Consider the following 19,934-nt stretch of genomic DNA (forward strand, 5'->3'; position numbering starts at 1 on the left):
GAACTCTGCCTTTTACCCCTTCATTTTGTGTGTGACATGTCCAGCTGAGACTTGGACAGGTTGTGGCACTTGCTCAGCAGCCCACCTGTGAGCAGGAGGGTACAGTCAGAACCCAAGTCTTCTGACTCCACCAACCATCCCCATATGTGTCAATAAAAGCATCCCCTGAACTTTGTGGTTACGTGAAAGCTGATTTTTGAAAGAGGAACAGGGAACTATACTCAATATCTCATAATAACCTATATATGTAACTGAATCACTCTGCTGTACACCTGAAACTAGCACAGTATTGTAAATCAACTATACTTCAATAAAAACTAAAATATAAAAAAAAATTTTAAATAGGAAAGGAATAACAGGAGAAGAAAGATTCCTTAGTTGGCATAATAGAATTGACCAATAGAATCTCCTTTCCTAACCTACCAATATGATATAAAATTCTCTGGAAGCCATCCCCTTGTAACTAGCTCATTTACATGTTATCAGTAATGTAAGCAAGAATGAAACAAAAATGAGTTACAGTTGAATAAAAGTACTTACCTGCTTAACTGCATGTCAATAGGGTCAAACTGAAAATCTGGAAATGAGGCAACTAGTGAACTCTAGGATATTTGATCTAATAGACCTTTTGAAAGAATGCTGAACAGTATTCATTCCATCAAGTTTTGTACTGGTCTTACATGAGTATTTTTACATTTAAATTGACAGCACTTTCTTGTTGATACTAAAAAAAGAATGTTGCTGTGAGCAAGCTGTTCCCCAATTAAGTCTGCAAAATTTCAAAGTGTTACTTTATCAAAACAGAAGTTTCAATGAGACACATGTATAAAAGGAAAGGGAGTCGGGGTGGGGACGTAAAAAGGAATGAAAAACTCCCATTGGTAGAAGTGTGCTTCAGCGTTGCAGAAAAAAAGCAATTTCACTTTTGGAGACCACTTCAGAAGGTGCTTTCATATATCCTGTTTAATCCTGACCGCCCTGTTAGGTTGGTGGTTTCACCCCTGTTTTACAGCCAATTTAACAGCTTGGGTAAGGTTAAAAGGTTGGCCCCAGTCTCCCACAAATGGCTGCAGAGCTGGAAGTCAAAACCTAGTCTCCCAAATGCCTGAGTGCCCAGAACCTCCAGGCTGTCTGGAGCTCCCTGGCCATCTCCAATTTCTGAGGCAATCAGTATTAAAAAAAAAAAAAAAAAAGTTACACAGTCAATCCATGTGTTAAATATTTACATTCAACAAGTTAATGTTTAAAGCACAAAAATATTTACTATTCTAAGATAACAGGATATATATATATATATAGTCCACCATGACCTTTGTGCTTCTGTGATAAGACAAATCGAATGGCATCTTTTAATTTGTCGGTTTATCTCGGCAACTGCGTGTCTAACCTGATTTGGAAAGGGCAAAGTCTAAATTCTATCCCTTTGTGAATGGGGGTGAATCCCCAGCACAAATGGCTGCTAGGCACTCCCATCCCAGCCCCGGAACTGCTAAACCAGTTGAGCCCAGTGGACCAAGCAGCGACTGGCAGCAGTGAGGGCCACACCATGACCCCAAAACCCCATGGCAACAGCCCTTCTCTGCAGTAGAGGATTATGTCACGCCCTCCTGGTCAGACCGCCCCACAGGGGCACGTTCATTCACTCCAACATTTCAGGAGAAGCCTAGGCTTGCGGGTTTTACCTTTTCATCAGATTCATCAGTATTTTTAGTGCTCCGTGTCAGGTGGACACTGGGACGTGTTTCCGGAGTTACCGAATGAGAGGAAAGGGACGGAGGGCGCGCCCTGCCCGAGGGCCCCCGGCGTGAAGCAGGGGAGAGTGGGGCTCGGGCGGGGACGCAGGCCTGCCTGGCTCCCTGGGCAGGGAGAGCCAGCCTGGCGCAGGAAACCGGAGGCCCCGCCCTCCGCCCCGGAAACGCCCCGCCCCGCGCCCTAGCCCCAACCCCGGAGGGCCGCCTGGCCCCGCGGTCCTAGGGCCGCGGCTCCATCTCCTTGGCAACCAAAGGGACGCTTTCCCATTAGCAACCAGCGAGGCTCCCACCATGGCTGAAGAAGAGGAAGTTGCTACCCGCACGAAGAAAGTTATCCGGATCCAGAGGGTGTTTATAAACCTGCTGGACTCATACAGCAGCAGAAACATCGGGAAGGTGAGCGGCGGTGGGTCACAGCAGAACCCCAGCCCCCAACTGCCAGTCCCCCGCCCCAGCCCCGGAACCCAGCGAGGGCCTGCACCACCGGGCGCTATCAGGGCCTCCCCTAAGGGACCCTCCCTCGTCCTGGGAACGGCCAATGGCCCCTGCTCCCCAGTCTGCACCCAGGCTAGACAAGCGCCCCACCTGGAAGCCCAGGTGTTTGGAGATCTCCATTCCAGCCGGGGTTCCTCCCCTGTTAATAAGAGGAAACTGAGGCTTCGAGGCAAAAAGGGGCTTGCCCAAGATCACTTAGCGAGTTGGGGGCAGGTCCTGGACATAGGGCCAGGTCTCCGACCTCCTAACCGGGTTCTCTTTCCCTTCCCGCCAACTCGTCTGAATCAGGCAACTGACGGAAAAAGAAGTCCAAAACTAAATGCAATAACACAGCATTAAAAAGACAGGAGTAGTATGAACTTACTTGTGTCTTTCAAAAAGATAGATACAAATATAGAGAAGATAGATAGATAGATAGATAGATAGATAGATAGATAGATAGACAACCTAAATACAGAAAACGTCTCAAAGGATACACAAGACACTTAACCGTTATCACCTCTGGAGGATGGGAGTCACTCATTCATGAGCTCCTACTAAAAGGCTGGCACAGTAAATAAGACCAAAAAAGGTTTTGACCCTTGAAGACCCTGCCCCTCTGGAAGGAGACAGACAATAAATAATTACTAGAATAAACAAGATATTTCAATAGGTGATAAGTACTCTGAAGGAAAGAGAATAGAAGAGGTGAACTGGGGGAAGAGCGCAGCTGCTTTAAATAGAGTTGCATGAAAGAGCTCTCTTGAAAGGTGACATTTAATCTGACACACACAAGATGAAGGTCCAGCCCAAGGAAATAGTTCCCAGAGGGCATGGCAAAGGCAAAGGTTGCAGAGGACAGAGTGGTGAGAGGCTGCAGTGAACCAGGGGCTCCAGGGGACAGCAGGCACCGTGCCCAGGACCCATGTGGCTTTGGGGCCCGCACAAATGTTATAATTTCTCTTAAAATAGGAAGGAAGCAAATCAAATTTTAGAGTCAAAGATAGTGTCATTATAGATATACAGTCATAAAATATCATTTTTAATATACTTTTGGAGGAAATGGCCTGTGAAAGTCAAAATGTGGCCCAGCTCAGCAACTAAACAGTGCCTCACACATGGTCAGCAGTTCATCGATATTTATTGTGTAAATTAGCAAAGCAGAGTCAAGCCCAAAGGCCCAGATCTTGTGGGGCTTTGGTCAGGAATTTGGTTTATGTTCTAAATCCATTGATAGCCATTGGAGTACTTTAAAAGGGACGTGACATGATTGAAATTAGGAGGGAGGGAGGGAAGAGAATTTAACTTTTTACTTTGTCCCCTTTTGATCTCTGATTATTTTTTACGACATAATATTTTTACAATAAAACTTTTCGTGGGGAGAGATTTTTTCCAAAGCTTATCAATAACAGAATTTCTGGTTATTCCTTAACAAACCAGGACTTGACTTTCTCAAATTCCAAGTAATTGCTATTGTCTGCACTAAGCAATATGGGAGTAGAAATATAAAGCATCTAAAAAAACATGGAAACCATGTCTCTTGTCCTCAGGCCCAGCTGGGCAATGCCACCACAGCCCCTTCTCCCTGGGTCTCTGGGTAGTGTGTCAGGGCGGGGCACCTGTGCAGCCGTGGGTGTCATTATCAGAAGGTCCAACTTCACCCCTCCCTGCCTATGCGATCTTGGGCAAATTACTTATTGCTGGGCCTCAATCTCCTCATCTGTGAAATGGGATAATAAAATTGAATATGTGTGTTTGAGAGGTAAATGAAAATTTATATGGCATACTTGGGAAAAATAGATTCCAATAAGAGATTGAACCTGACACCTTGTCTATTAACTTGGACTGTTTTTTTATCAAAATGAAGGGGGTGGGGCATTCTGTTGTGTTTTTACTCCCACGGGGTGATATCGTCATGATTATTTACACATGTTTAAACTATAAATTATATGTCTAATATATAAATTAAAATTATTTCTATTTATATGTGAAACCCATGAACATTGCATAAACAACTCGCAAAGACAGCTTTTGCAAAACAAAAAAAAGAAACTTTGCCAACCTCATTCTATTTCATTATTCATAGCCACTGGTCCCATGTGGTTGTGGAACGTTTAAAAGTGTCTAGTCCAAATGGAGATGCATTGTAAGTGTAAAATGCACATCAAATTTCAAACACTTACTATGGGAAAAGAAAACAATATATAATATCTCAATAATGTTTATATTGATGACATGTTAAACTGATAATGTTTTGGATATATTGAGTTAAATAAAAAGTTACCTAAATTTTTAAAAATTTAAACTTTACCTAAGTTAACTTCACCTGTTTCTTTCTCCTTTTGTTAATGTGGCTACTAGCAAATTTAAGTTACCTAAGCTGATCGCGTTACATTTCTACCTATCTGTTAGACAAAACAGCCATCGTGAATTTAGCCCAGCTCTGCCTGATGCTAGGGAAGGCTAATACCCTTAACAAGCTTTTAAGCTCTCCGATCCTGAGTTCCTCGCCTATGAAATGGGGAGTCATAATAGTGAATAGACACTTCACTGTGTCGTTGTGGGAATTAAACCAATTTCAATGAGATACCGATGTACAAAGCATGGGTGGCACCACTAGCAAACCTTCAGTAAAGGTCAGGTTTTAGAATCATCATTCATTGACTGGCCTTACTCTCCGTTGTTCTTAGTATTCAGGAAATTCCTGTTTGCTTGCAGTTTCTTTCTAACTCTGTCGTCGGGGCTTCACTTGAAGAAATTACCGAAGAGGAGGAAGAGCACGATGAAGATAAATCAGCGGTGCCAGAAGCCTCCTCAGCCAACCTGAAGGAAGGCACATTCCAGATCGTGGGCACGCTTTCCTCACTCGAAACCCCCTGCCCCAACTTTGCCGTGGAGACCTACTATGTAAGTCCAGAGGGACTGCTGAGAGGGGCAAAGGGGAGGGCCACCCCCTGCTCCGATGCCCTACCAAAGTGTTTGCTCCTTGTCTCCTCTCTCCTGCCAACGCAAGACGGTGGGGAAGTTGAGGAGAGAGGTGAGGACAGGTCTTCCTCCCGTGATGGAAATGAACAACCTTGTCTCTCCACTTTCAAGTCTTGCCTGCAGCAAAGAACTTAAATGAGATATTCTTAGAAAGTATGGATCTCATTTGGACTTTCAGACTCATAAAGTTCTCTGCCCTGTATTTAAAATGTATTCTGCCCTGTATCACCCCCACGTGGCTCTGGGCCATGGCCGGCGCAATCTGTGAAAGAGACATCTCCTTTGGTAATAAGCCACTCAAGGATAACACCGTTATATGGCTGTCTTACTGAGAAATACTGCTGCCTTCACATGACAAATTCTACACAGTCCTCATCCAAGGACTTAAATACCTGCAAGTAGGGTGACCCTCCCAGCCTAATTCCTCCCGTCACCCTGCCTGCAGCCCTCTAGGTCCTAGGAGACGGCTTTGCACATGTTGTACCCTGGAGTAGCCTTCCCTCTTCCCTCCCCCAACCAGCCCTATCCATCCGTCACAATTTAACTCGGGTTGTCTTCTCCTCCAGGAAGCCCTCCATGATTCCCCACTCCCAGTTTAGATTCTGAGCTCTCTACCTGCCTAGATTCTTACACTTTTCTTACTCCGTTGTTATTATCTGTCTATTGTGGGTCACACTACTACAATCTGTTCCTTGAGAGTAGAGACAGCACCCCATTTTTTCTCATGTGTATCCTTGCACGGTGACGGACAGCACTGGCCCTCAATAAGTATTCATCAATGAATGAATGAGTCCCCTCCTACTATCTTTGGGAACTTTCTTCACCACTTACCCCCTTTTACCCTCTTCTGGATCTTCACTCGCCACTGGCTTCTTTCTTTCCACCTCTACTACGTATGCTCACATCCTTCTCGCTGGAAACACACACACACACACACACATACACACACACACACTCTTACTTTGGCCTCCCTGCCTCTTTCTCTGCCCCTGGCCCCTGCCACCACTGAACCTGAGAGAGGGCTCAGCCACCTTTGCAGGCCTCACTCCTGCACTCTCCAGCCCCTACCCCTTCACAGGAGATGCCCTGGCCATTGTCACCAGCCAGCCCCTCATTACCAAGGGCCTCTCTTCCCTGCTTCCCAGCAGCAGCAGCTGGCAGACTGCCCTTATGCATCCACTCCTTCCCTTTAAATGCAGTTTTTCTCAGAGCTCCCTCCCTTCTCCTAATAGGCATCCGTTCTAAATCTTATTCAGTCCTATAGCTTCAGCTCCCCTGTACAAGCCAACGCCTTTCAAATCCTTCTCCAGCCCTGTTGACCAACCTGCACATCCAACCGCTTCCTAGTCCACTCCCCCAGATGTCCTGCAGCACTTCTATATCAATTTACCCAGGATGAAGTCTCTCACACTCCTCTACAAAACTACTCTGCCCTGGGGCTTCCCTGGTGGCGCAGTGGTTGAGAGTCCACCTGCCGATGCAGGAGACATGGGTTCGTGCCCCGGTCTGGTCTCCACATGCCGCGGAGCGGCTGGGCCCGTGATCCATGGCCGCTGAGCCTGCGCGTCTGGAGCCTGTGCTCCGCAACGGGAGAGGCCACAACAGTGAGAGGCCCGTGTACTGCAAAAAACAAACAAACAAACAAAAACTACTCTGCCCTAATTTGTATTAAGGGCCTTGCTGTCTGTTACCAGTTTAGGCTGTTTGGGGCTGCAAGTAATAGAAAAAAAAAAAAAAGGCAGTGCAAATCAGTAACCAATAAGGAATTCATCAGCTTATGTGGCTGGTGGTCTCAAGGAAGCACCTGCTTCAGGCCTGGCATGATCCAGGGGCTGCAGCTCCTTTTCCTGCCCTTTCCTGGGCTCTGTCTTCCTCTGGGGGTGACTTCATCCTCAGGTTGGCAACAAGCTGGCAACATTCCAGGGCTTTGCACACAAACGCAGCAACACTCTGATGAAGAGAACTTCCAGAAGTTCTCAGCAAAAGGAGGATGAACATTCCAGCAGCATCCCACAGGTCTCTCCTTGAATCTCAGTGTCTTGAGTTGAGTCACTTGCTGATTCCTGAACCAATCACTTACCCTGAGATCAGTAAGGCCCATTCCTTAAGCTAGAAGGTGGAGTTAATTTCCCACAGGCTGAGAAGGGGCATATCTGAACAAAATTGGGTTCTGTTGGGAAAGAAGAAAAGGAGATGGATGTTTGTAGACAACCAAGAGTGTCCTTTATACCATTCGTCATGCACTTGCCCCCATCACAGCTGCAAGCCTGGTATTGCTGTGGGCTCTTGGCTTCCCACTATAGACTGGAAAACACACACACACACACACACATACACACACACACGCACACATACACACACACACACACTGCGAGTGCTGTGGATTCAGTTTTATTTGGGGTTTCCTGAAGACTATAGCCTGGGAGACAGCCTCTCAGAGAGCTCTGAGGAACTGCTCCAAAGAGCTTGGGGTGTAGGGATTCAGGATGCATATGGTTTTGTTGACGGGGCCACGTGCAACCAAGTACACGTCTCAGCAAAAGTCGGCGCTAGTCAGAAGGAGCAGATCTCTCCAGTCATGACTTCGGTGCTTTTCTAGGTATGAGAAGACGCACAATATTGGGTTCATAAAAATTTCTCCGGAAAATGTCTGTCTGAAGTCCTGTTCTGCCAGTTTTTTCCAGAGCACAGAGTGCCTCCTTGCTGACCTCAAATTAAAGAACTCGGCTTCTTATTGAACACTAAAGACGTTTAGTCAAACCTGTCATCATCAGACTCTTCAGATTCTTCTTTCTTTGCATCTACTTTCTTCTCCTCAGCAGGGGCAGCAGCGGTGGAGGAGGCAGGACCTCCTGCTGGGGCAGCTCCACCAGCCCCTGCACTGCAAATGAGGCTCCCTGTGTGCTGACCTTGGCCAAAACCTTTGCAAACAATCCTGGCCAGAAAAGTTCAACGTTTACACTGGCTGCTTTCATGAGAGCATAGATCTTGTCCTCTGTGACCGTCACCTCATCGTCATGCGGGACGAGGGCCACTCGAGTAGATGCAGGCGAGCTCTGAGACGGAGGCCATGGTGCGGGGCCAGTGCTAGGCGGGGGCTGCTGGACAGATGAAGTGAGGGCCTCGCCCCAACGCGGCCTTAGCTTCCTCGGAAGGACGGAGCACCTTAGCGGCAGCTGAAGAAAGGGAGGCCTCAACCCGTGTCTTTAATCGCTCTCGAAAGACCGCCTCCTTTCCATTCTCCTGGCTATTTGCGTTGCTTCAGATCTCCATCACTGATCACTCTTTATACCTGAATTTGATTCATTGAATGAGTATTGAGCACTTTGAAGACCCACAGATAAACACGGAGCTCACAGCCTAGCAGGGACCCTGCAATGTCAACTAGTGGCTCCAGAACAGGACAGTGACATGATGACAGAGGTGTGCGCACAGCCGTGTCCAGAGGACTCTGAAAAGGGCAGTATGAATTCTCAGTCGTATCTATAGAGCCAGGCAAATGGAGCTTCAGACTCCTCCCTGCCACACGGAGCAAGACCCCCTAAACTCCTCTGATCTGGAGATTCTGCACAGCTGGCCCTCCTTTGGGAGCTTGGGGTCTACTGGTGATGCTGGGACTGAGGCTGAACCTCCAGGGCTGAATAGAGCTTTCCAAGCAGATAAAGGGACAAGGAAATGACACACAAGGGGGCACCTGGGAAAGTGTATGGTGTGCTTTGGAATAGAAAGCATCGGTACAGCTAGAGCTTGGGTTCTGGGTGGCCAAGGGGAAGAAGCAAGAGTGGCATGAAAGGTGAGAGAGAGTGGAGGATGGAAGAGCATTAGGCTGGTCCAGGTTGTCAAAGGTGCCTTTGCCTGGCTCAGCAAATGGCCTGCTAGTCCGTGAACTTCCCAGGCTCTGCTGAGTGAGCTTGTATTCACCCTTTCAGCCCAGCTCAAATGTCAACTCCTACGAGCCACAGTCCCATACTTCACCTAGTCCATCAAACCTCAAATGTACTTCTATGATAGCCCTTTCTACATTGGGGGCTGCCCTGTAGGGCTGTACAGGTTGCACACTGCACAAGGATGCCCAGCCATGGGCATGAGTAGGGGCTCCAAAGTGATGTGTTCTGCTGGCTACAGTGTGTCCCAGACTGGGTGCCTTATAATTTTTCCACCAAGAGCAGGTTTCCTTTTTCTAATTTGTACAAAGGCTTCATATGTGCTTAGTTGCACCCTCCTCCACATTAGACCCTAGTTATTTGTTAAAATTTTGCCAACAACAACACACACACACACACACACACACGCTAATCTGTAGTATCAACAATCATACATTATTTATTTTGCCTTTCCCCTTGGGGTGAAAATCAGGGCCCACCAATATTTATTGGGGGAACAAATGAACGCACAATCATGGTCACTCAATATCTGGTCAGGATGTCCATTCTCTTGAAAACGTGCCTGTTTCATCCTCAATCATTCCAATCATGATTTACCAAGTGTGTGTGGTTTCCTTTGGACACAATGACCACCAAAGTTACTTTCATCTCATATAAGAACTTGGTATTTTTAACCATTAAAAGTTTCTGTTTTTTTTAAATACTCCCTGCTGTCAACTGTAATAAGGTACCTTACATCTCGAATGAGACCAGATTAATTCCATTTTGAGGATTCTGAAATAATCCACATTCATCACTTATCAGCACTTCTGAGTGATTCATGATCTATAGTTGCTCAAAGAAACTTGCATAGAGCTTGAGTTTGTTTTAAATGCCTCACACATTTTCTTCCAGTGTGTTCTAATTCTTTCCTCCTGAATCGGCGTTTAAGTAGCATGCAGAAATAGTACCTAAGATCATTATGCAATTTTCTTATTCATCTGTTCCGGGCTATTTACATAAATTTTGTTACTTGAAAACTACACACAGAAGAGAGCCAAAATTTCATTTTAAGTAAAAAAATCCTTCTGCGAGCGTTTCCTGTGGGACTATCCAGGCAACATATCTCATTTGGAAATTGTCATTCCCATCTAAATATTAAGGTTACTTTGTTGGCTTCTTGCAACAAATGACTGTCAACTTTCTTTTTCAGGCTATCTCTCGAGAAGACCTTCTCATGCACCTGCTGGAGTGTGATGTCATCATTTATAACATCACTGAGAACCCCCAGCAAGTGGAGGAAGCCATCTGGGCAGTGTCTGGTCAGTGAGATGTACCCTTGATCTCCAGGGACGGGACTTTTTACTTTACTTAAGAGTCATCTCAGGAGCACTAGGCAAATTAGGACCGTGGAAGAACTGATCTGAAATTCACCTAAAACAGGAAGTGAAATCAGATGAGTGGATATGCCTGTGGATAGCATTAAAAGATAAACGGAGGCATATGAAAATATTTAAGAGTTTTTGTGAGGGACTTCCCTGGCAGTCCAGTGGTTAGGACTTTGTGCTTCCAGTGAGGGGGGCACCGGTTCCATCCCTGGTTGGGGAAATAAGATCCCACATCCCACATAATGTACAGGGTGGCCAAAATAAATAAATACATAAAAATAAAGTTGATGTTTACTGCATTTGACAGTGTTTCTTATTATATATAAAAAAAGAAGAGTTTATGTGAACAAAAATCAATTCATATTGGGAATTCCCTGGCGGTCCAGTGGTTAGGACTCTGAGCTTTTCACAGCGGAGGACCTGGGTTCTATCCATGGTCCGGGAACTAAGGTCCCTGCAAGGCACGTGACGTGGATTAAAAAAAATAACAACAGAAAACAATCTGATTCATGTTGGAAGTGGTTAGGAGCTCCACCAACAGCAGCTAGGGACAAGACTTTTATTGAGAAAAGCAGTTATTTGACTGGCTGTAACTTAAGTGTTTCCCTTATTTGGGAGAGCCTAGTTGACTGTGATTGGCTGTTCTTAGGTTTGGGTTTGTTTATTTAGGCTGCTAAGCTATTAGGACCACCTCAATCTAATGGCTTCCTTGTTTAATTAATTTAGCAACAGGAGCTTCCGAAGAATAGAATTTTTTTAATTGAAATATAGTTAATGTACGATATTATAAGTTATAGGTGTACAATACAGTGATTCAAAATGTTTAAAGGTTATACTCCGTTTATAGTTGTTATAAAATACTGCCTGTTCCCTGTGTTGTACATCATATCCTTGTAGCTTATTTTATACCTAATAGTTTGTACCTCTTAATCCTCTACCGCATAAAGCCCCTCCCCCTTCCCTCTCCCCACTGGTAACCACTAGCTTGTTCTCTATATCTGTGAGTCTGCTTCTTTTTTGTTATAGTCATTAGTTTGTTGTATTTTTTAGATTCCACATATAAGTAATATCATACAGTATTTGCCCTTCTCTGTCTGACTTATTTTACTTGGCATAATATGTCCATCCATGTTGCTGCAAATGGCAAAATTTCATTCTTTTTTTATAGCTGAGTAGTATTCCACTGTATATATATTCACCAATTTTTCTGTATCCATTCATCTGTTGATGGACCTTAGGTTGCTTCCATATCTTGCCAATTATAAATAATGCTGCTAGGAACACTGGGGTACATGTATCTTTTGGAATTAGTGTTTTCGTTTTTTTAGATATAGACCCAAGAGTGGAGTTCCTGGGTCATATGGTAGTTCTGTTTTTGGTTTTTTGAGAAACTGCCATACTGTTTTCCACAATGGCTGCACCAAGGTTCATTCTCACCAACAGTGCATGAGGGTTCCTTTTTCTCCACATCTTCGCCAACACTTTATTTGTTGTCTTTTTGATGATGGCCATTCTGACAATTGTGGGGTGGTATCTCTGTGGTTTTGATTTGCCTTTCTCTGATGATTAGCCATGTTGAGCATCTTTTCATGTGCCTGTTGGCCATCAGTATGTCTTCTCTGGAAAGATGTCTACTCAGTTCTTCTGCCCATTTTTTAATCTGGGTCATTTGTTTTTTTTTGATGTTGGGTTGTATGAGCTGTTTATATATGTTGGATATTAACCCCTTATCATTTATATCATTTGCCAATATTTTCTCCCGTTCAGTAGGTTGTCTTTTCATTTTGTCAGTGTTTTCCTTTGTTGTGCAAGAGCTTTTACATTTAATTAGGTCCCATTTGTTTATTTTTGCTTTTATTTCCTTTGCTTTAGAAGAGAGATCCAAACAAATATTGCTACAATTTATGTCAAAGGGTGTTCTGCCTATGTTTTCCTCTAGGAGTTTTATGGTTTCTGGTCTTACATTTAGGTCTTTAACCATTTTGAGTTTATTTTTGTATATGATGTCAGAGAATGTTCTAATTTCAGTCTTTTACATGTAGCTGTCCAGTTTTCCCAGCACCATTTATTGAAGAGACTATCTTTTCTCGCCTCCTTTGTCATAGATTAACTGACCATAAGTGCATGGGTTTATTTCTGGGCTCTCTATTCTGTTCCATTGATTTATGTGTCTGAAGAATAGAATATTTTTAATCATTAAAAGAAATGAAACATTAACTTTCAAAATTCAACCTTTATTCAATCCACAGGCATGGCTTAAGGAGGTGGGGTTGAACGTATTGGGAAGATACAAAGACAAATTTTTAAAAAATGATACCCTCAAGGCTCTTGTAGGCCCACAGGAGAGCTAAGGGACTCAGGAGAAACTTTCATGCAGGGCAGAGAATGGCATGTTGACACAAAAGCTATCACAAGATGGATGTGACTTTAGGAGGAGAGGAATTATTTCTTTTTTATTTTTAAAATTTTTTTATTTTTGGCTGTGTTGGGTCTTTGATGCTACACGGGGGCTTTTCTCTAGTTACAGAGAGCGGGGGCTGCTCTTCATTGCGGTGCGCGGGCTTCTCATTTCACTGGCGTCTCTTGTTGCAGAGCACGGGCTCTAGGCGCGCAGGCTTCAGTAGTTGTGGCGTGCAGCCTCAGTAGTTGTGGCCTGCAGGCTCTAGAGCTCAGGTTCAGTAGTTGCGGCGCACGGGCTTAGTCGCTCTGCAGCATGTGGGATCTTCCCGGACCAGGGCTCGAGCCCGTGTCCCCTGCATTGGCAGGCGGATTCTTAACCACTGCGCCACCAGGGAAACCCCGGGAGAAAAGGAATTATTTCTAACTGTGAGGATTTGATTCAGTTCAACAAGTGTTCCCCAATAGCAAGGGTCAGGAAGGGGTCACAGAGAACACTTTCATATTTTAAATGCTTTGAAAAAGGTAATGAACCCTAAGGGACAAGATGATGTTTAGCAATTTGGTGCTTTGTGATTCATCTCCTTATTAAGTTCGGATCAAAGGAGAGAGCAAATCAGCTTATTTGAATTGCCATTCTAGGCTAGGAGGACAACCAAAAAGACACAAGCACCTTACTTTGCAGTATTTTTTACACTTCAGTATGTTGGGTTTTGGCAGATGAGTTCAGGCGTCTGCAAACTTTTTCTGTTAAAGGCCAGATAGTAAATATGTTTAGCTTTTCAAGCCAACTCCTCTGCTGTTGTAGCAAGAATGCAACTATAGACAATATGTAAATGAATGGGCTGGGTGCCAATAAAACTTTATTTACAAAAACAGGCGGTACATTGCCAACCCCTGAATAAGACCAATAGCAAAGCTATATTTTGGCTCATGTTCAGAGAAATGGAATAAAGCCTCAGTAATGTCTGTACCATATTCAGAGAAATCATGATGAAAAAGTACTCTCTGTGGATGTGCTGGAGTCCTCAGGAGCTTAGAATGTTTGATTTCTCATTTATCCCTGTGGGCCTAAGTTTCATTCAGTAAGAGACAAATCAATAACACGAACAATGTGTCATCTTTTGGAACAGAGCTTTTTAAACACCTACTCTCCACGTTTTTATCCCTTTGCAAATATTTACAGATGATGTGTAATTGCACTTTCTAAGATAATTTCACCACCTAAAATAATAATCAGACCTAATGTTTATTGAGTTCTTATTTTGTGCCGGTCTTTGGAAATTGATTTTTTTTTCTGTATAATGTATACTCACAATTTTCTTTACATTTTAATTTTTTTTCTGAAATAAAACCTGGACATGTTTTTTTTTTTTTTTTTTTTTTTTTTTTTTTTTTTTTTTTTTTTTTTTTTTTGCTGTACGCGGGCCTCTCACTGCTGTGGCCTCTCCCGTTGCGGAGCACAGGCTCCGGACACACAGGCTCCGCGGCCATGGCTCGCGGGCCCAGCCGCTCCGCGGCATGTGGGATCTTCCGGGATCGGGGCACGAACCCGTGTCCCCTGCATCGGCAGGCGGACTCTTAACCACTGCGCCACCAGGGAAGCCCTGGACATGTTTTGAAAGTTAAAAAGCACAGTAGGATTTAGAATAAAAAGCAACAATTCCCTGCATTTCTTTTCCATCCCATCTCTACTGTTCAAAAGGAACCTCATTTAACCCACTTGTTCCTTTTAATACACAAAAACGCCTGCACTGATGTCCTCTGATTATGAACTTTAGACATTAACCACTGAGTTCCTGCTATGACAGATGAGCTTCAGCACCTAATAGGATTTCTCCCACTAATCGTCAAGGGAACATAGTAGTTCTCAAACTTTGATACTGCATTTCCTTTCATGAGCTTTAAAATGTAGAGTATGTTCTATATTGCTCCCTTCTTCATTCTAATAAAGAGCTTTAAATAATTAAGACAGTTTTATTCTCTATTTGGTGAAAAACTTTTAAATGTGTTACCTCTTTTTTGAGATACAAAGTGTTTGTGTCTGTAAGAAAGTATAGCCCTTGGTCAGTCATGGGGGACTGGGTGAGTGGGAGGACATGGGGTGGGTGGGGCTATAGAGAGAATAGTAGAGGGAACTTTCTCACTTTACCTCATGTACTTTCTGAGATTTGGGGAGTTTTCTGTTTTTGTTTTTCCAGTGGATATGTATTACTTCTTTTTTTTTTTTTTTTTTTTGCGGTGCGCGGGCCTCTCACTGTTGTGGCCTCTCCCGTTGCGGAGCACAGGCTCCGGACACGCAGGCTCAGCGGCCATGGCTCACGGGCCCAGCCGCTCCGCGGCATGTGGGATCTTCCCGGACCGGGGCACGAACCCGTGTCCCCTGCATCGGCAGGCGGACTCTCAACCACTGCGCCACCAGGGAAGCCCTGTATTACTTCTTAATGATGTTTTATTGAACTATTTTCAAATATTTTACTATAAAATAATTCTTCTACCTTGCCTTTCACAGATACTATCAAAGGAAGGCAAAACTGGAGAAAGAAATGAAGTATAAGAAATGCAAGAAAACATTTGTATATATGGATAAGCTGTGCTGCTCGTTCACAAGCGAACAAGCACGTCGTTTTAGACCCATTAAAATGACCACAAATAAAAAAGGATAACCCAGTTAGAAGACCTCTAAGTGTGCCAGGCATTCACAAAATAGGCCAATCTGAGGCACAGCAGAGCAGGAAGGGTAAAAGAACAAAATTAAATTGAAGAGGCGATTTTTGTTAATAGAATAAAAATAGAAACTAAAGTTAACATTTGATTGGGATTAATATGTGGACATAGTGTCTTTTTTTAAAAACAAAACATTTTTATTGGAGTATAATTGCTTTGCAATGTTGTGTTAGTTTCTGCTTTATAACAAAGTGAACCAGCTATACGTATACACATATCCCCATATCTCTTGCTTCTTGAGTCTCCCTCCCTCCCACCCTCCCTATCCCACTCCTCTAGGTGGTCACAAAGCACCGAGCTGATCTCCCCGTGCTACGTGGCTGCTTCCCGCTAGCTGTCGATTTTACGTTTGGTAGTGTATATATGCCCATGCCACTCTCTCGCTTTGTCCCAGCTTACCCTTCCCCCTCCCCGTGTCCTCAAGTCCATTCTCTAGTAGGTCTGTGGACATAGTGTTCCTAGACTTAATTCAATAATACTTTCTCACCTTATGGTTGGAATCCATGAGTTTATTAGATTCAGGATATCAGTATTTTATTGTTTTCCTTGTTGTTCGAGAAATCAGCTCATGAGACTAAAATTTACCATGACTACTGTGTCGCTTATATCCTCTGACAATTTAACTATATCTCATTTTGGTTTTTTTTTCTCCTGGAAAATTATACATTATGAAAAATATTTTAGTGGAATCACATGCCAGAAAGTATTCAAGGAGATTCAATGCTTAAATGTGTGGGGAACCCTCCTGGGGAATGACAAACTCTTTGGAAACCAAACACTCCCAGGTCCAGGCCACCACTATTCTAAAGTCCCATCTCTACCAATGGTTCATAATCAAGCATCGGGGTGTTCCCAAAGCCCTCCCTCCACACACAGCCCACAGCCCCCAACGCATAAGCTGCTCTCCCCCAGCCAGGGCGAGTGGAGGGGGAGGGAATTACTTCCTTCTGCAAGCGCTTAAGCTAAATAGCACTGCTTTATGTGAAATCGTGAGAGGGCCTTGCCCATAAAAAAGAATGAAATCATGCCATTTGCAGCAACATGGATGGACCTAGAGGTGATCATACTAAGTGAAGTAAGTCAGACAGAGACACACAAATATCACATGATATCACTTATATGTGGAATGGAAAAAATCATGTAAATGAACTTATTTACAAACTGGAAATAGGCTCACAGACATAGAAAACAAACTTACGGTTACCAGATGGGGGAAGGTAAGGAGATAAATTAGGAGTTTGGGATTAACATATATACACTACTATATATAAAATAGATAAAGAACAAGCATTTACTGTACGGCACAGGGAACTATATTCGAGGTCTTGTAATAACCTATAATGGAAAAGAATCGGAAAAAGAATATATTAGATATAGATATAGATAGATATAACTGAATCACTTTTCTGTACACCTGAAGCTAACACAACATTGCAAGTTAGCTATACTTTAATTTTTTTAAATGGTTAAAAAAAAAAAAAGAGGGCCTTGCTTTCTGATCTGGGGCCTCCCACTCCATTCTCCAAGCAGCTGGAGGGGGAGCATAGTGGGGAGACCACAGGCCGGGCAACCAGGCTTCCTGGATCGGACTCTATACCACCACCTCCCTCCGTGATCCTGGGCAAACTGTGCCTCGGCTCCCTTAGAAGGTAGAAACAGAGATGAGAGTATCTATCCCCTGATGGTGGGAATTCCATAAAGCCCATGAACTGTTCCCATCCGTGTCAGCTATTATCAGTATCACAAGCCCTCCCCAAAAGTGAAAGCACAGCGCTGCAGGCCAGGAAATAGGAAGGGACTGAAGATTTGAGCTGGGCTCAGAAGAGGTCGGGTGGCTGGAGGGGGGCAGCCAGGGACAAAGATGGGGAGGGGGCAGTGAAGCATCAGAGGGGATGCCCCCCCTGGTGTAAAGCCACTCCTTGAAAGAGGAGTCACTTCAGGTCTCGCTGGTAATTAAAAGTACACATGATTTTAAAACACGTTCTAAATGGATCTAAGTAACTGCCCCGCTTTTTGGCCCTACAGCCCTGAATGAAGAAATCAGCCATTTCGAAAAGCGGAAGGTGTTTATTTTAGTGTCCACGGTGATGACCTGGGCGCGGTCCAAACCCCTGGACCCAGTAAGTAGTGTGCTGGCTTTTCTTTTATGCAACATTTCACCCCCGATTCCTTGTAATCTGCACGCGAGAACTTTCTGCAGTGGATGGTGTATTCTTACACTCCTGAACCCTACCCCGTAATAAGCACTCTGCAGAGTTCACAGGCTCAAAGAACGCTCCATTCTAAGGGGCCACATTGTTTTGCATGCCCCTAAGAAAAAAAAAGGAAATGCCGCCTAGTCAAGTATAACAATGCTTATCACTTTTTATTTTAAATGTATTGAAAGCCCTCTCTTTTAGACTTATTTAGACCTATATCTTTGTCATATACATTCCTGTGCATACATTAAAAGGAAAAATATAAGCAAAATACGGTGGTGATAGTATTCCCCAAACTTCTTCAAACTCAGTCCAGTTTCTCTGAATCACACCTGCATTCTGTCTGTTTTCACACAATAACTTAGTATGAAACCTGAGTCATGTCGTTTATCTCTAGGTAGTTTCCTATAAAGCTCATGGTTATTATTTTGCAAAAAAATATGGATTCAGGGTCATTCTTCTAGTACTGCTTATTTTCTCCCCTGAGACCAGATTTCCATTTGCGTCTCTGCCCCAGTGCCTCTGTGCCTATGAACTCCCTTTTCCTCTCAGTGCTGAGTCACACTATAATCTTTTTAAAGACATCCTAAAAGGCAATTAGACCAACATGCATAGTACCTAACTCAGTTTAAGGATGACAGGATGTGCTCAAGGTGACCCGAAGGTGACCCAGGCTCCAGCGAGGACAGCACGGATGCTTCTTGGCTGAGTACATTGTGATAAACCATTGATGACAAGACACATTCTAATTTCAGAGATGTTAAAATGTGGGAAAAAATGCACAATGGAATAGACTCAATGGAATACATTATTTATAACAAGGAAATATTTAGGGATTTATCATACTCACTGCGTCAAAGGCCATTTGTTTGTTTAATTGTCTCTCCCTCAGTCGACGGGGAGGTCTTTGAGGGCAGGGACCAGAGGTTTCCTGTCCTTTTCTTATAAAAAGCTCTCTCACCTACTCCATTTGGTTGCTATCATCTCAGGAAGCAGGCCAGTCACTTTATTCCTGTTGAAGTTCTATCCCTCAAAGAGTCTAGTAAAGTGTCTGCTACAAAACAACCATTGGTCATTTGACTGGCTGATCATTTTGCTGGCCTGATAGATCATCATCACTCCTTCAGTTATAAACTAACTTGTACTGACTTAAGCAAAATGGGGATTTATTGACTCATATGACTGGTAAGTCCAATAATGGACTTCAGGCACAGCTGGATCTAGAGGCTTAAAAAGTGTTCTCAGAACTAACCTACTCTTTTTCTCGATTCACCTGCTTCTTTTCCTCTCTGAGTAGGCTTCATTCTCAGGTAAGCTGTCCCCTCCTTCTGGCCCCCAGGAGCTCCCAGGCTTACATCCCTAGAACTTCAATTGTCTTTTCCATTTTGACCATGTCCCAACCCAGCCCTGGAATATGCTGTTTTTCCAGGTCTTAGGTCACAGGCCAAACCCTAAACCAGTCACTGTGGCCAGGGAAATGTAGAGCTCTGACTGGCCAGACCTGGGATCATGTACCCACTTCTAGAGGCAGGGATGATCACCCAGCCCTGACCTCGCAGTCTAGATCAGCAAGCAACCTTGCCCTCTGCTTCCCATTGGGTTTGGCCAGTGGGAAGCGCCGGTGAAGGATGGGGAAAATGAGAAGACTGAGGTCACGGTATTACCCCTCCAACTCCTTTCTGCCCAGTTGCTACTGGCCGGCTGAGCCCTTCAACCAAAGTCACTGCTCCTGCCAGGCAGCCCTCTCCACGCTGCTCACCCCCAGGTCCTAATTATCACTTGCACCCTCTATACTCTGGGACCTTGGAGTGGTACTGAGCAGCACCCTGTTACTGACTCCAGGGTATGGGATTTCCCTATACCTGCCCACATCTTTGTAAATAGTCCTATTATTAAACCCTCAAATTACCCGTGTTGAGTGTGCTATTTCTTTCATGCGAGGACCCTGACTGATGCTTTATGGTTCACTGAAATCAGCTGAGCTTGTGAAAAGTCATGACTTCGTAATGCAACTCAAAAGAGAAACGTGAATACTAGATTGGGGTAGATGCTGCTGTTTTCCAGTCAAACAGCCATCCTCTTGTCTTCCCATCAGAGTCCTGATTTGTTCAGGTGTCCACGCTGCCCACGAGACCCAGGGAAGGAAGTCTC

The 19,934-nt window shown here is 44.1% G+C and overlaps 1 protein-coding gene and 1 pseudogene across 2 annotated transcripts in view; one reads left to right on the plus strand and one right to left on the minus strand.

Annotated features, from left to right (window-relative positions):
- The first annotated feature begins 1,676 nt into the window (after window positions 1-1,676).
- Window positions 1,677-19,934, plus strand: part of AK7 (adenylate kinase 7) — a 54,640-nt gene continuing 36,382 nt past the window's right edge. Inside the window, 4 exon segments of the mRNA XM_081230045.1 lie at window positions 1,677-2,147; window positions 4,944-5,132; window positions 10,287-10,395; window positions 17,611-17,705. Of these exon segments, the coding sequence (XP_081086171.1) occupies window positions 2,043-2,147; window positions 4,944-5,132; window positions 10,287-10,395; window positions 17,611-17,705 (498 nt within the window). The 5' untranslated portion in view covers window positions 1,677-2,042.
- LOC308614984 (large ribosomal subunit protein P1-like) lies at window positions 7,962-8,282 on the minus strand (annotated as a pseudogene). The gene has a single exon. The product of its transcript is annotated as a large ribosomal subunit protein P1-like (transcript).

The sequence above is a fragment of the Mesoplodon bidens genome, assembly GCF_964165515.1.
Source record: "Mesoplodon bidens genome assembly, chromosome: 3".
Taxonomy (NCBI): domain Eukaryota; kingdom Metazoa; phylum Chordata; class Mammalia; order Artiodactyla; family Ziphiidae; genus Mesoplodon; species Mesoplodon bidens.